We start from the raw sequence: 16,780 nt of genomic DNA, 5'->3' as shown, positions 1-16,780 counted from the left end.
GTAAGAAATAAATTTATTTTAATAAAACTACGACTTTCTTTTGAACTTTTTATTTTTCATAAAATCAGAAAAGAGAGCATTTATTTTGTTCATAGTTTCAAATAATGTTAATACTAATTAAAAAAAATTTTGAATATTTTTTTTACGTCACATAACGAAAATATACCGAATCACAAAAAAATAAGGCATCCATTTTAATTGTAACAATAGTACATTAACGTTATATGATGTAAAAAGCAGAAATAGAATTATTATACATTTAAAAACGCGAAGGTACATAAAATAACAAAACCACAAAACGGGAAGACTTCCCGAAACATGTTAAAATACAAATCAAACCCTGCTGTATTTAATCAATATATATACACTTAAACTTAAGAAATGTGCGACAACACAAGTTTTAAAATTTAATATTGATATGGCTTCAATTAGTTCAATTAATGAAATCAGTCTATGTATGAATGTGAGAAAGCCATTGGTATGTGATTTTACTCTGCATGTAGTAATTTAATCATTTCAAATCGTTTTCACGAGAAATTAGGAAAATGTCACTGCATTAGACATCCCATCATATCCTATAAGAAAGTAAAATTTTTGCGAAAACTATAATAAATTCGCTTTATAGTCCTATAACGTTAAGTAATATGCTGACTTGTCTAATGAGGTATCTAGGCTCTGCCAAAACATTTCAAGTGTTTCAATTGGTTTTTACTGTGTTCACAATTCTATCTTTATTCTCACACAACATCAAGCGGAACTTGTTTTAACAGAGAATTGACAAATTTAAATAACCATTCATGTATCTTGAGCTATTGCTTCCATAAGATGTTATTATGCTAATCTAATTTTTCCTACCAAACATAAGATGATATGATTTTTTTTCCTTAATATGCAAAGGCATGAGACATTTAAGACAAGTAGTGGTATAGGTAACGCTAAATTATAAATATGGCTTATTGAGATACTGGGACACTTTCATTATGATGTGTGATAAAAGCTGTATGTTTTCTATGAACATTATTTGAGCCAATAAAATCAATTTGTATTGTTTGCTAAAAGAAAACAAAGTCAAAATGATTTATAGTTAATATCGTTTTTACAGTCCCTTTTACATTAAAAAGTAACACTGACCTCAACAAATTTTCGAGACTAGCATATTAAAAAAATTGTCTTTTCCAATTAAGATAATATTAAAAAATTATTATTTGAAAATTTATTTACAAGGCACATAAAAACATGTTTAAAATGTTAAAACCTAAATAAGATCTATAAATTATGGGTTATATAGATAAGTATAAAAGTATACATAAAGTTCAAACTTAAAATAAATGCAAATAGTGATGTATGTCAAAAGATATACAAATTAATCTCAATAGAATTAATGAGTATAGACAAAAATAATTCTGAATATATTGTATTGAATTTCAGAACAAATTGCTAAAATGACAATAAAAAGTCCATATTACTATTGTTACTATGACTGTAAAATGAAATATCACAGTTAACAACATACATATTAGCTGTAACAGTTATCATACAACTAAATTGTAATTTATAGCCATAGTAGAAATAACTCGCACAAGAAAATTATGATGAAATTTATTATAATTGTGTAAATTCTAAAATCATGTTATTAGTTCAATAATTTAAAAACTTCATAATATTATTTTACCCCTTCTAGTAATGTGATAAATCAGTCTAAGTAAAAAGAAATTAACTTATTTTTTAGAGTCAAATTTCTAATTTACTTATTTATTAGCTATTATTCAATAAATCCAAATGAGGATTATAATAAACCAAGTTTTAAAAGACTAAGGATCATTAAAAAAATATTCAAAAATGGCACTGCATCAGACCTTGGTATATCCAATTATTATAATCTCAACTAATAATCATTCCTTCTGTCTTTTATACAATGATTTTTGAAATCATATAACTATCTTTGGATATGGAATGTTACCAGAATTAATATTACGAAAATTCACTGGGTAAATGCTTTGCATTATAAGTCAAAGAAGCCTACGCAAAGTTCGTTTGCTTTTTTTTGTGCACATTAGATAAGAATTTTTCCTTTTTTTGGTGGGACTGGGTCCTTCCAAATCGTATTGGCGGCATTTTTTCTCTGGGTGTCTATCACATCTGCAAAATCGACAAAATTGATAGGCACAAGTGTTATTGGTGCATTCAACCCATTCTTCTTCGGTATCTTCTTTGTTTATTTTAGCTGGTTGATCACATCTTGAGCATACAACTTGGATGCGGGTGTCTAATGATGCTGCCTAAAAATTAAAACATGAATATTGACAATTCAATTCTTCAATACATTTTGCAATGTTTAGATTGTATAATAATTATAAAGACATTTGGCAAAAATAACTGGCAGTTGATTAAAAGATAAAGTTAATAAACAGCCAATTGTTATCCCTTATCAAATATCAGCATACATATAAAATGTTACATAAATTGCCATTAAAAAATAGCAGTTTTGTATTTATTTATTTTTTTGCTACTGCACAAATTCTATATTTAGCATAACAAATGTGGACAAGATCTATGTTTTTAAACTCAATAAGTAATGTGTACTATACAAGTGCAATTCACTAAAAATACTAAGTAAAGATCAAAGTCTGTGTAGTCCACTGGAGACTAGACAGTGGTCTAAATTGGGATGACCACAAAATAGGTGTCCACAGTTCATAATCAGATGTCCAAAAAAATGTATGTGCTTTTTATAAAGAGAACTAAAATATTGGCCTGTCAGCTTTTCAATGTCAGCAAATATTATTTTACTTGTAATAACTTGGAAACTCCATATTCAGTTTTGGGAATATGGTAGAAATGTAGCAACAGGAAGTTCACTGGTAACCACCAGGTAAATTTTGAAAGTGGTCTGTGAAAGTCTGAGAAACTCTATTGTAGATTAATAGTTTATAAAGTACAGTTGTTACCTCAAATCACAATTTCAGTTCAAGATAAACAAGAATTTTAATTCTTTCAGAACTAAACATAAGTTTTGATTCATGTAAAGGACATGGCTAGGTTTCATATCATAAAATGTCTATTTTCCCAAAAATTGTAACAGAAAGTTTACAAAGATATGGGAATTCAGGTTTTTAATATATTAATTGACATAATAAGTTAGATTAATTTTTTGATGTTTGTTGTTTTTAAATACAATTTTAATTTAAGCTTTTTTTTACAATAAATTTAATATGATCCCTTTAATCCAATGGTCCTTTGGTGAACATATTATTCAGGGGTCAATACACAATTGTCAACAGTCAGTAGTTAATTAGTGCAAGTTCTGTTCCTATCGTTTATTCAACTATTATATCGCTTCATTGTTGCAAAGATATTGTTAAATCATTGCACATGAGAGAGTAATAAAACATATTTGGTAAAACTTCCTCAAACATATTTTGTAGTTACAATCTCAATATCGAGGATGTATTATTATATACTGGTTATTTAGAAGAAAGTATTACACGTGTCAAAATTGTTCCCTATCTTTAATTTACTAAAAATGTTTGGGATTAAAAATACCAGAAATAGTTATCAAATTATAAAATCACTGAAGTTACCTCTCTATAGAGCTCTACAGGAATATATAGTATTTTCTTAATATTTATATTTTGATTTGTTTCATTAGCTTAAATTTAAAGATGTTACACAGCAACTACATAAAAACTGGACATGTCTTTAAACATCTTAGACATTGTCCATCATTCCAAAAAAAACAGAATTAGATTATTTTGAAAAAATATGTCAGCAAGAAATATTTACTTTTCAAAAATAATTAATTAAGTAGTAAATTTACCTTCGTAAACTTTTTGAACTTATTGGTTCTAGGTGTTCCAGGTGGACTGTTGGCATTACTCTTAATACTTAGACCAGGTGCTACATTATGCACACCCATGGGTATTCGAATTTGGGTGTAACTGTTGCCCTTTTGTGCTGCCCCCTTATTTTCCTGATTATCTTTTTCATCTTGAATAAACTTTACATAATTTTGCTTCACTGTTAATTTTTTACTAACTTCATCCCAAACCTTTAACCATGTGTCACTAACTAAACTGAAGTTAAAAATATCTTCATTGGATAAGTATTTAAATATCTCCATAATTGGTGGCATTGCAGTATGTTCATATAACATCTTTATGATATCAATTTTTTTGTTTGGTTTAATGTAGTAATACTTATTTTTGTCAGAAACTGGCTTTTGTTTTATGGGTTGTAATAATTTAATGTCACATAAGAGAGAATGAGTCATTAACTTGTCTCTTGGTTTTAGTTGACAGAAAGGGCTCCTCAGTTTACAGCTGTTCCTGCACTTTTTCTTTATGGGTGTAGTTGGATATGGTAATTCATTTTGTACCAATTCATGTGGATAATTAAATTCATGTAAAATTGTATGTGTATATCTATTGCTTGCCAAATTTTTGCTTTTTTTGTTTCCATCACTAAATTTAAGTTTATCCAAGCATCCAGCAATGATAGTAGTTGGAGTTGATATAAAATTACTTCCTCCAGCGTCATCTAAATTCTCTTGAAATAAACGCTTGACCCCTCGACGATTTGCAGAGGATTCCCTGGAGTGTTCATAACTACTGATTGAATGAGAACACTGACAGTGCCTCTGGTTCAGGCGTAGCTCTACTTCTGGGGTAATGTTATAATAGTCTACCTGGATTTGGCAAAATTGCCCCTGGACAACATGAGAATTAACACTGTCGCTTGACGTATCGGAATATTGAAAGGATCCTTGGGTGTTAGATGTATGGTATCCGCTATCTTCGTGTAATGAAAATCTGTTAATCCTATCGTAAGCTAACACTGGTGTCGTTGGTTCAATAATATCCGTTGGAAAATCCATTTTGTGCGTAAGTATGTAACTCCGTAACGAAACGAAATTGACATCAATATTGTAATAATCACAACCAGCGCTTGAAGTAACGTAACCGTCTTTAGAGTTATAAGTTATATTCAAGAGATTATACTTTGTGTACAATAAAAACTTCTCACTAAATATTTGTTAATTAAACTTCCAGAGGTTGATAATTTATTTATCAATTATGTTTTTAAATTTTAGTTTTTAAACTTCTATACATAAAACACCACAAGCCGTGACAGGTAAGCAAACAATTTCGAATATATGGGTATAGACAAGACAAAACTATAGAATCTTATTATAAACGGTATTTACTCGGAGGTAACGTATAACGTAAATTATATATCTTTTGCAAACCATAACTAGAAATTGTGTAAATGTAGTTATGTTCTTTTTTATAACTTTTTAAAATTCATTTTTAATATCTCTTTGATAATTTTAATAACTCTTTTTCTGATTTTTAATATGCTTATTGTATTCTTATTTAGTAGTAAAAATTTGCTGATACACTTTTATGCCTTTACAGGTATAATTACTGAAATAACAGAAGCAGTTAGTTCCTAACGAATTGTAAATAACCCCTCTATGCCACCTCAAAAGTATTCAAGGTGGCAGAGAATTAAACGCGCTTGGACTAGACTTAAAAGTAATTCCGATTCAAGGTTGCTTAGAGCGCTTATGTTCTAAACATTATAGAAATTACCGAACTGCCTCTGAGTTCTTAGGTCGCTTAGATGAAAGATGAATGAAATGATTTAGAAAAAACTCCAGCTTAGTTTCTTACTTAAGACATATTCAGAAACCCATTTCAAGGATGCCTGAATGTTGTCATATCGTATGGATAGTTGAGCAATTTTCGAAGGTTGTGATGCTTGAATTGTCCTAATTAGATATTCAGCATCTAAAATGAAAAGTTCATTGCGGTGTACTAATGTAAAAAAATCCTACATTCATACAAACAAAATTAGTGATAAACGTTTTATTCCATCTCTGGAATAAATTATATTTCATCTTAACGTTTTCTTGCACAATTCTATTGAATGTTTAGTTACTGGAATTGTGTGTCTTATATCGTGTTCAAAATCTAACACTTATTAAGAAAAAAAAAACATTTCGTTAAAAAGAATACTAAACATTTACGTATGAATTACTATTAAACATTTTATAATAATAAATACATTAAATCCAGTAGTTAATTTTTATCTGTAGCACTTTAGTCCTTTGACTTGTTGTTTTTTTAATCTGTTAATTTGTGAGTGCTAATAATTATAATTTACATTTGAGAGTTTATTTTAAAAGAGAGTTTATAGTATATTAGTTTAAAATTTTATAAAATGCGTAAATGAGTTTAAGATAAAATAACTTGTTTTAATTGAAAGTAATCTGTTGGTTAATTAACGATAACATGACCATGAATTTACGAGAATTATGTCGGCTATGTGCAAAGGAAGACGAATTTACAAAAGATCTGTTACACGAGAGCAACCAGAATCTACTTAAACTAATCAAAGAGTTTGTGCATATAGTCGTAGGTATCCTTAATGTTATATTAACAAGTACATACCGACGCTGTAAGTTTTTTCTAAGTGTTGTGATGCTGGGAAATATTACCGAACCTGTTGTATTTTTTCAGATCCATGATAATGATGATTTGCCTACTAAGATTTGTCTGAGCTGCGAAGAGAAAATGGTCGACTTTCAATTGTTTGTTTTGGAATGTTGCAAAGTTCAAAAAACTTTAAAAGATATGTGTGGAGATTTTAACATAAAATTAGAAGAGGTAGAAGATATAGAAACATCACATATTAAGTCAGAGGTATGAATATATGTTAGAAAGAACACTTAAACCTGATTTTGAATGCATGAAAAGTATGGTAAAATAACAGCTTGAATTAGTGTGTCATGCAAGGAAGGTACTTTAATTTTTAAGTGTCACTCTTGAGTTCCATCTGATCTTTTGTAAATCCAAATTTCTATGAAGCAATTACACTAGGCACTTATTCTGAATGTTCCTCAATTAGAATATAATAAAGTTATTAATAAAAATTATGTTAGTATTATTAAATTTATACTTTTGTTTGGGTTACTGTAATTGTAAACATGATGTTCATACTATGGATATGCACTTTGAGAAGTGGTGGCTTTTGAGATCCTTCAATATAAAACTGCACTGTGTTTATCCTTACATCTGCTACAAGTGTTATAAGCAATGCTTTAATACATTAGTAACATGTCTGTTTGAAACTACAAAGTAGACTTGACTTTATATAGTACAGAGACTTGTAAAATTACATAAAAATTTTTAAAGGTAGTACTGATAATTAGATGCTGTACTGTGTATCATTTTATCAAATGTGTATTGGTTGATTTTAATGGTTTAAAGTCTGTTGAAATTAAATCAAAAGTTGAGATCAATTATGACTTGTTTTCAATATTTAATTGACATAATTAACAATGCTGAATTTGTCTCAAATCACATACATCAGCAACATAGAATGGTGAATGTGATTTATGTGAGAGAACTTTGACTCTGTCATGTTGGGTATTGCAAAGTGCTTTGTATGCACTTTAAGTCCCTCGGCATGTCCCCTATAATCATAAAGATCCTTATCTACTACATCAGGATTATAAAAATTTGACAATTAAATTGAAATTTTATTATTTTTAAACAATTTTAATTTCAGAAGATAAAGTTATATATATATATATATATATATATATATAACTTTATCATATTATATTATATATATTAAAGTTATATATATATATATATATATATATATATATATATATATAACTTTATATATATATATATACGTCTATATATATGTATAAATAGACACACATACATATTTTGGCAGGTAATTATCACTTCCAACCTATTCTGTGTGCCACAATGTGGCAAAGGTTTCCAAACAGTTATCTGTTGCCATATTTATGTGTCCTCTGCCATTCTGGTCCAAGTTTTCTTGGCCACCTTTTTTATGTTGTCAGCCCACTCCTTGAAAGACCTGTCCCAATTTGTCTCCATATCCCTTTGGTACCAATGCATGAATGTCTGGCCCCACTTCCCTCTGCCGCACATGGCATCACAGGCACATTTCTGATTCAGCTTCTTGATTGCCAAACTATTTTAGACATATTATCTTATCTAAAACATTAGCATATCTCTAGCATTGGTCTATAAACAGTATAAGTATTCAAATGCATATCTATGCAAATTACAATTGTAGAAAAAAAACACTTTTTAAAAGCATCTTGAAAATGGAATAGTGTAAGATAGATAATTATTCTAGATTATGTAAGTTGTTCAATGAAAACTAGATGTCTAGGACATATTAAGTTACTGGTACTAACCAACTACTACAATGTTATTATGCTTATTTGAAGATATTAAAGTGACATGCATAAATATTATAATGAAAAACTTTGTGTTTTAGGTGAAAGATGAATTAACAGCAGAAGATATTGTATGTGAGTATCTTTTAAGCAATGTTTTTTTTAGTTATATGGTTACTTTATCAATGTTTTATTTTTATAACTATTTCAAATTATAAGCAATAAAGTTCTTAAATACACTATTTACTTTAAGTAAATATAGAGCTAATTGATTGATTAACACCACTACTTTTTTCCAATTAGAGTTCAGATTGTGTTTAGATCCCTTGGTATGCAACTAGTATTTGATAAGTAAATTAGTTTCCTGGTATATATTGTGTATTAGTGCTGATGCAAGTTGGTAAGATATGTATTAGAACAGAATACACAATTATATATCCATACCAACATCAGTTCTGAATTGTAATGTTATGTTAATTATAAAGTTAAATCTTAACATACCATAAATTGGGCAGGTGAAATAAATAATGGGGCTTCATTGTCAGAATTTGAAAGAGATGAAGATCTGATTGATGAAGATGAAGATGATGATTTTGACAATGATGACAACGAGGATGGTGAAGACTATGACGAAGATGATGATTACTTAGATGATGTCTCAATAGCCTCTTTGAAAAAAATGAAGAAAAAACGACTGAAAAGAAAACCATTGACAGAAGAAGAAGCAAATGAGTTTCAAAAAGTTTTGGAAAGTTCAAATTTTAAAGTCAAGGATATTGTTAAGTAAGTACATTTTCTTTTTAAAGATAAAGATCAAATTTGTTTATCCAACATTGGAACTTTTAACAGAACTCTTATTAAATGTCAACTTTTTATTTTTTTTAACCTTTTTTTTAATCTGGTCTGCTTTGTAAGTAGTTATAATTGTGGAGAAGAAGGAGGAAGAAACTCCACAACAACAAACTTTTAATAAAGTTTAACACAAGTTTATACATTTACACTTTATCAGATATAGCATGAATGAAATCAAAAGTAACCATCAGTTTGATTTACTCCCACTTTTCAAACAAATTTTCCTTAAAATTGCTTTCTATTATTTAAGATGAAAGAATATTCCACCTTAAATTTTGTCTGACAAATTATTGCAAAATTTTATTTTGCTACAAACGAATTTATTTGTAAGTTTGACATATATATCATCATTTTCATTTCATTTGATGATATATAAGCAGAAAGAGTGAATTGTTTTTTCCAGAATAAGTGAATTGACTTGTGATTGACAAAGCATTAGTTAATAAAACATAGGCCATTTTGAATATATCACTTTAAGACTTTTATTTGTTTATTGCCGGTCATTCACAGCTTAAAAAAAAATAAAAAAATGAATTTATTGTGTTAATATTTGCAAATTAAGGGCTAAAAAGATTTACAAAATTAAAAAGTAATTTTGTTAAATGTAATCTAAATTTGTTACAGGTTAAAATGTGATGTGTGTGAAGAGTCTTTCAAGTCCTGGAGTGCACTTCGCGTTCATTATGCAAAGAGCCATAAAAGCAAACCTCTTGTGTTCTGCATCTGTGGGTTCATTATCAGATCAAAGAGTGTGCTCTACAAACATGTCTCCGATCACAAAATCGAAAGTAGAAGATTAAGGAAAGATACTGATTCAGATGTCGATAAACAAGACGAATCCAAATATTCTAGCCTAAATGTCAAAGATTTCATAAAGTAAATATATATTTTGCAGAGGTTTTTTCCCACTCATGAAATATTTTAAATATAAATTGGTCATTATGTTTCAGTTTTGTTTGCAATAATTGTCAAAAGGAATGTTCGAGTTGGTACACTTTAAAAGCCCATTGTCAAAGGGAACACAACATTTTACCTGTTGTAAATTGTGTTTGTGGAATAACTCTTAAGTCAAAATCAGTTTTGTATAAACATGTTCAGGACCATAAAAATCCAAATGTTTTAGCGTAAGTATAACGATTCATTTATTTCAAATAGGTTCACAGACTTTTTTTATCAGAGATCACTTTTAAATTTACTTGTTTGTTGTGGACAGATCAGCTATATTTTTACTATATTCCCACAACTCGACAAAATGTAAAGATCAGATCTTATTATAGAAACTTGCGTTGCGACACCACGACTAGTATTTAGTCCCTTTGCATACCTTAACAAGAGTTGCGGACAGCGACGCTTTGCAAGTCTTGACATTTTGTATCGAATATAAAATATGTAAGTTTTTACATGTAATAGTTGCTGAGCAGAAATTTTAAGAAGTTTTAGTTCTTCATTAACAAAAGCAGATAACTGATATTGGATTCCTTTTTTGACATATTTGTCATTAACATAGACACTCTTCGAATCCTCGTTGGTCCATGCTCCCGTGGACCCTAAAACCAAACCTGGACCACTTTGAGGAAATAAGGCTTTAAATGTTATATTTTACGGAATACTATATAACGCGACGGAAAAACATTTGTGCTTTTGTAATAATCAGGTATTAACGAAGAGGTTTGGTGCCAAAATTATCGTAAGCTCGGTGACTAAATCAGTATAACGTGATTTACTATTAGCATATCGTATCTCAATAATTTAATCACTGATATTTTTTAATTTTGTTAAATTTATAGGTGCGATAAATGTCCAAGAATAACAAAAACAATAGAAGCATTGAACAAGCATAAAATGAGACATATACCAAAGTCAGAGAGGCGATTTTGTTGTGCGACCTGCGACAAAACGTTCAACAGCAAGGACACTCTGAAATCACACGAGAGATCACACATACCTATTGAAGAAAGGAAAATATTCCGATGCGATATGTGCGATTTAAAGTAAGGAAATACCGCTAACACAGTTCAATATAATTTTAAATAATTAGTATCATTATTTTTTCTGTTTATAAGCAAAATCGCTCATCAATTGTTATTGATGAGCGATTTTGCTTAGAAATTTGCTTAGAAATAATTTTAAAAATTCTTTGCCATTATTATCTTATTGGTAATTAAATGTCCGATAACATATATTAATGTTATATAATGAAGTGGACCTTTGACGAGGCAGCGATTTCTCTACTAGATTGAATCAGGAATCACATCCGTAGATAAACGAAAGTAAACGATATAGCCCAGCGGATTGGCAAATTGAAGTAGCAGTGGGCAAGCTACATAGCGCACAAGCGCACAAAACAGCAGCTAAAACCTTAAGGTTCTGGAGTAGAGACAACAGACCCACAAAGTGAATAAAGAACTGTACGGATGCTCTGTGACGAACAAGATGTCCGAAATAAAAGATTTGGATTAAGTAGTTAAGCGTGTATTGCGTTGGGTAATTCAATACGAAAAGAGGGTATGAATTACCCTCTTTTCGTATGAATTACCATTACATATCAATTTAACAGCAGGTGCATGCGCGACTTGCGATTACTTGGCGAAATAAAAACTATTAAAAATTGATTGCCTATTAGTAGCTATTGTTAGGTTATTTAACTAGTTCCCTAGATGGCGCTAACGAGCGTTTTTGATACGTTACTGTTGACAGTAACAAGAACTGTTGAGAAGGTCCTCAGAAGTTGCGTTGGACGGTTGAAGCGATGATAACGGATCTGGTCATTCTTGAATCGATCTCGTAGCGAAATTCTTAACAATAAGCGTCTCCACGGCTCGTTGAGAAATCGTGGCTTGCCAATTAGTTCCGAAGCGAAAGACCGCGTTGGTTAAGTACTATTTATTATTGGTCTTAGGTTTACAACACGGTCGTCGGCTGCGTCACACAAGCGAGTGGTGCATGAGAAGATCAAGAGCTACGTGTGCGACCTGTGCGGGTACGCTTGTGGCACCAACGGCGAACTGCGGCAACATCGCGCCATACACAGCGACGACAAGCCCTTTGTCTGCAGGAAATGCTCCAAACCGTATGCAATGTCATTTTTATTTATAATTGCCTTACTTTTTATTATTGTTGCCCTGACAGACGTCTCACTGTCTTAACTAATTTGTTGGTATATTGCAATCCAAAAGAAAATAAAGTGTAGCCTATATCACGATTTAATGTCTAAATAATTCGTAATATTTATGTAGTTAGTACTGTATTCTTTCTCTTTTACTCTGTTTCTCGATGACGACGACTTCCGTTAATTTAATCTAGAATATCATACTCGTCTCTCTAGAGGATATTATAATTTTAATAAAATACGATTAATTAAAACAAGTTTTCCATTACATCGTCTATTTTGTACTGCGAGACTTGGTAACAATGTCATCATTTTTTTATTCAAACCCATCTCAACAAGCTTTATTTTGGTTTTAATTGATGTTATATGTTTGAATACTAGTTTGACTGGAATTTTAATTTACTTTGTGGTTCGTATGGGAAAAACGGTGTTATTTTCATTAATATCCATCTATTTTTCCCTTCATAGCAAAACTCTAAAAAAATGGCTGTTTTCAGGCACAAATTAATAAATCCACTTTAATTTATACTTTTTATTAGTTTAAAATTGACAAAGTGTATTTCGTTTACTGTAACTAAACAAATCATGGTCTATGAGAAACCGCTGCTTGGAACAAAAACAAAGTATTTTAAAGTGTAGTTGTATTCCGTTAATAACAATAATAAAATATTTGTTTACAATAATTCACTAACATTAATTTTTCGGCATTTGCACGGCATGGATACGAGAAGTGCCACTGAAAGTATAAGAAACTTAATGTTCTATCGTTCTTTTCTATACAGTCCACGTGACAACCTATGCTTCATTGTATGCTGTAAAACCATTGTGAGAAGCAGTGGGCCACTGCTCTTTTAGGTGGTCTCTTACACGAAGTTTTTTTCAACACAGTGACTGCTACTTGGGCGTCCTGAAACCCTATTATACTACGAAGATTTAAATTAAAATCGCATAGTTAAAGATGGGATTGTAAAATGGATGACTGAACAACATTTACCATAGTCAAATATTCGATTGTTCATTTGGCCGAGTACACCAAAGCGTTGTCAGAAAAGCTAACTGACGTCTATTGTGACTGTTGCTAAAACTAGAACAAAAATAGTAAAAATCAGGAATCAAATCATGCAACGGAAACTTTCACATCTTAAATGAAAAATGACGGTTATATGTAATTCTTAAATTTGCTATCAATTTGTGAAAATAAATGACAGCTTGATATAATTGTACGTGAAAAGATTAACCTAAGAGTTCTTTTTTTCGAATTTTAAAATATTTTTAAGTACTTTTTAAACTGATCAGTTTTTACAATTTTGAGTGTGACCTTATAGCAGTGTATACGTGTAACGTATACACTGCTATAAGGGGGACTAGAAAGTAATGTTGTTTCTGTCTAAAAATTTTACAGAAAAACAGATTAAATTTGATCGCTCCGGGATTGAAAATTTGTGTAATAGATGGCAAAAGGTTTGTTGATAACGATGGTGAAAATATTGTTGATTAGAAATAAAATTTTCTAAAATTGCAGTCTCGTTAATTTAACTTAAGATAGCAAGATTATATTTGCTTAACAAAATTAGAAAATTACGGCTCGCACATCGTATAATATTTGTGTTGTAATAAAAATATATTCGACGTCAAAAAAAAAAGGAAAACTGAGGTATATTCACCATAAATGTGTGAACACTACAATGGGACCATGTTTAAGGTGACATAGCTCTTACATCCAGGAGACAATAAATCAGCAATTTATTTTCTTTTTATAATGAAAAACTACAAATTTATTAAAATGTCGAGTACATTTCGAGATGAACTAGTTATTATTGCTTGAAAAGAAAGAAAATCATAAAGTAGGTTTAACTTGAACACAATAAAACGCACTCTATTGTAGCGCGGAGTTGTTCTGAATGAAAGACACGTTACGTTTCTGGTGTCTTGCTCGAGAAATTCAAAAGCGTTTGTTTTTCTTACGTGAATTCATATTCTTTTTTGTTATAACGTATTCAAGACTTTTTCTTGCATTAAAATAACTATAGTACCACCTAGTTTTCGGGACAAAATTATAACGTGTCCCAAATAATTGTTAATAGAAAGGAATTTACACGAGCGTTCATTTATATATGTGCGTCGGTAATGTGCAATGATCAGAATTAGTCGGTAACATTAATTAATTTTAACATGTATTAAGCCGAATTTTGAAAACACTTTTTCTTATATTCATTACGTTATTTATTATTTCTACAACCAATTGATTTTCGATAAAATAAAACACACTCTAATTGATAACAAATAATCTGTACTTTGACCCTTTAATGCTTTTACTTTTATAGGCAATTATCCCGTATGTAAATTAAAACGTTGTTTCCAGGTTCAAAACGTATTCAAACCTCAAGACGCATATGGACACGCACGAGGACACTTCGTACGCGTGCTACGTTTGCAGTCGTGTACTGAACAGCCGACGTACGCTGCGCAAACACCTCCTGGTACACGAAGACAAGTGCCGGCATGTCTGCTCTTATTGCAACAAGGCCTTTAAACGCAGGCAAACCTTAAAGGTTCCACTTCTTTGCTTCACTTTTATCTTTAATTTTCCTTAGAAGCTTAGTATGTAACCGCTGTATTGTAATAAGTAGCGGCCCGAGCCCAGGCTCTTCCAGGAGCCCTTGAGCTTCGTTACCTTAAAAGAGGTCCTAAGCTGGATGTCCTCTACATCCTTCCATTATATATTTCTAAGATTTTTTCACTCAGACAACTTCCAAAATTGTTTGTTCCGGTGGACCATCAGTATATTTCTAGCATATTCCCAAAACTCGATAAAAATTTGAAGATTAGATTTAACCATGAAATTTTGCGTTGTTGCTGGTATTCCAAATACGACACTTTTGAAAACACCAGTCGCCGAGTTTGTAAAGATAATTTAGTTCTTCACTGTCGAAAGCAGATATATTATCCTCACAAACGTGCACCCCCTTTTTTTTTTCACGCCAACAAAGGCCCCTGTTCAATCTTTCGTGTACCTCAGGGGCTCAACCTGGACCAATTTGAGAACTAATATTCTAAATGAAATCTTGTTCTTTTGAGCTGTTTCTTTATCTCCCCTTTGTGTATATGTATAATTTCGAAGTAAAGTTATAAATTTCTTTAAATTAAATTATCCGCTTACCACCCAAAAGTTATTAGTTGTATATTTAATAATGTTTGGTACAAAAAACATAAATATATATTTGCAATAACATAAACTATTTTAATGAATAATATATAGTATGAATAATATATTAGTTTGTACTACCACTAATGTTTAAGGAGTTTTCATACCGTGTCTAATCATAGTGTTATGTACTCGTATATATATATATATATATATATATATATATAAATATATATAATACGATTAACATAAGATCGATGACACACCACGATAATAATTTAAAAATAATGTATTTCATTACGAAGATAGTTTTTATCGACAACACATTGGTAGGATATTTTTTTCAGTAAATGTTGCCCCTTATTTCATATAGTATCGTATTGAATATAAAACATCACTTAATTTTTACGTGCAATACAGGTGCATATGTACATGCATACGGGTGATAAGCCACTCACGTGCAAGTGGTGCGACGAGCGGTTTGCATACGCGTCTACGCTGCGCTCGCACAGATTGCGCTGCCACGCCGACAAGATGGCCGCCGCGGCGCAGTCGCATGCTCCTTCGTACGACGCCATTGCACACGCGATACATCACGTACGTTTTTATTATTATTAAGTGCTGTCTGAAACTAATTAATGGTATAATTAAAAAAACTTAACACACAAAAATCTGAAATTAATACTATTATATACTTATATCATAGATTTATTATATTTTTTAATTATTTCTGTTGCGCAGGAATTTCTCAAAAACGACCCATCGGTCGGAGTAACGAAAAATGAAGTAGAAGCTATCTAACTTATTGTATGAAACTATTCGAGCAAACGAATTCCACCGGACTGCATTCTGTAGCGAAGTCTCAAACCTTTTAGGTTATCTTGTTATAATATCACTACTGTATATCAACACACTAGTAAAAATTTACAAATATACTATTATGAAATTGTCAGTGTATTATTTATGTTTACTTTTATGCTTGTATAAACATAAATAATGCATTTGGAGGTAGTAACGTGCGCACACATGTAATATGGCCACTGATCACAAATGTATGAAAACTGAAAAAGTAAAATTGAACATATACAACGATAAAAATCTATATGATGACGTATCTTATATATTTATATATCTACTAATATAGTTCTGACCCCGTAAAGTAAATTACATCTCAAACCTTTTAATAATTTGAAAGAAGACGTGAACTAACAGTGAAAAGGCTAATGACAACATAAACAAGTATTTTGAAGCTGGAGATTTAATCGTTATTAGATTAATATTTTTATACAAATTAAATAGTATGTATAAAGTGGAACATTACCTGCATATTAAAGTTAAGAAATCTCATTTGTTTAGTTACTGTAGTTAGTTGTATATGGCGGTGTTTTATGTCGAAAAACATGTTTTATTATATATCTTCATTATAGAAATTTGTTTCTTAAATAAA

The 16,780-nt window shown here is 30.4% G+C and overlaps 2 protein-coding genes across 2 annotated transcripts; one reads left to right on the top strand and one right to left on the bottom strand.

The window, feature by feature from the left end:
• Positions 1-1,546: 1,546 nt before the first annotated feature.
• Positions 1,547-5,097, bottom strand: LOC137926917 (uncharacterized). The gene is made up of 2 exons (XM_068770657.1): positions 3,818-5,097; positions 1,547-2,279 (listed from the first exon to the last, which is right to left on the bottom strand). The coding sequence occupies exons 1-2, from the start codon at positions 4,871-4,873 to the stop codon at positions 2,010-2,012; spliced, it is 1,326 nt and encodes a 441-aa protein (XP_068626758.1). The 5' UTR covers positions 4,874-5,097; the 3' UTR covers positions 1,547-2,009.
• A 1,054-nt stretch (positions 5,098-6,151) lies between these two features.
• Positions 6,152-16,749, top strand: LOC137926765 (oocyte zinc finger protein XlCOF6-like). Its single transcript, XM_068770463.1, has 11 exons — positions 6,152-6,416; positions 6,522-6,704; positions 8,329-8,362; positions 8,743-9,010; positions 9,704-9,955; positions 10,030-10,203; positions 10,867-11,070; positions 11,979-12,149; positions 14,551-14,740; positions 15,754-15,930; positions 16,075-16,749. The coding sequence occupies exons 1-11, from the start codon at positions 6,294-6,296 to the stop codon at positions 16,132-16,134; spliced, it is 1,836 nt and encodes a 611-aa protein (XP_068626564.1). The 5' UTR covers positions 6,152-6,293; the 3' UTR covers positions 16,135-16,749.
• The last annotated feature ends 31 nt before the right edge of the window (positions 16,750-16,780 follow it).

This window comes from Battus philenor, unplaced genomic scaffold (assembly GCF_028537555.1).
Source record: "Battus philenor isolate CCGP_79_NKW_IND1 unplaced genomic scaffold, ilBatPhil1.0.hap1 SCAF_3, whole genome shotgun sequence".
NCBI lineage: Eukaryota > Metazoa > Arthropoda > Insecta > Lepidoptera > Papilionidae > Battus > Battus philenor.
This window is presented reverse-complemented; position numbering and strand designations above follow the sequence as displayed.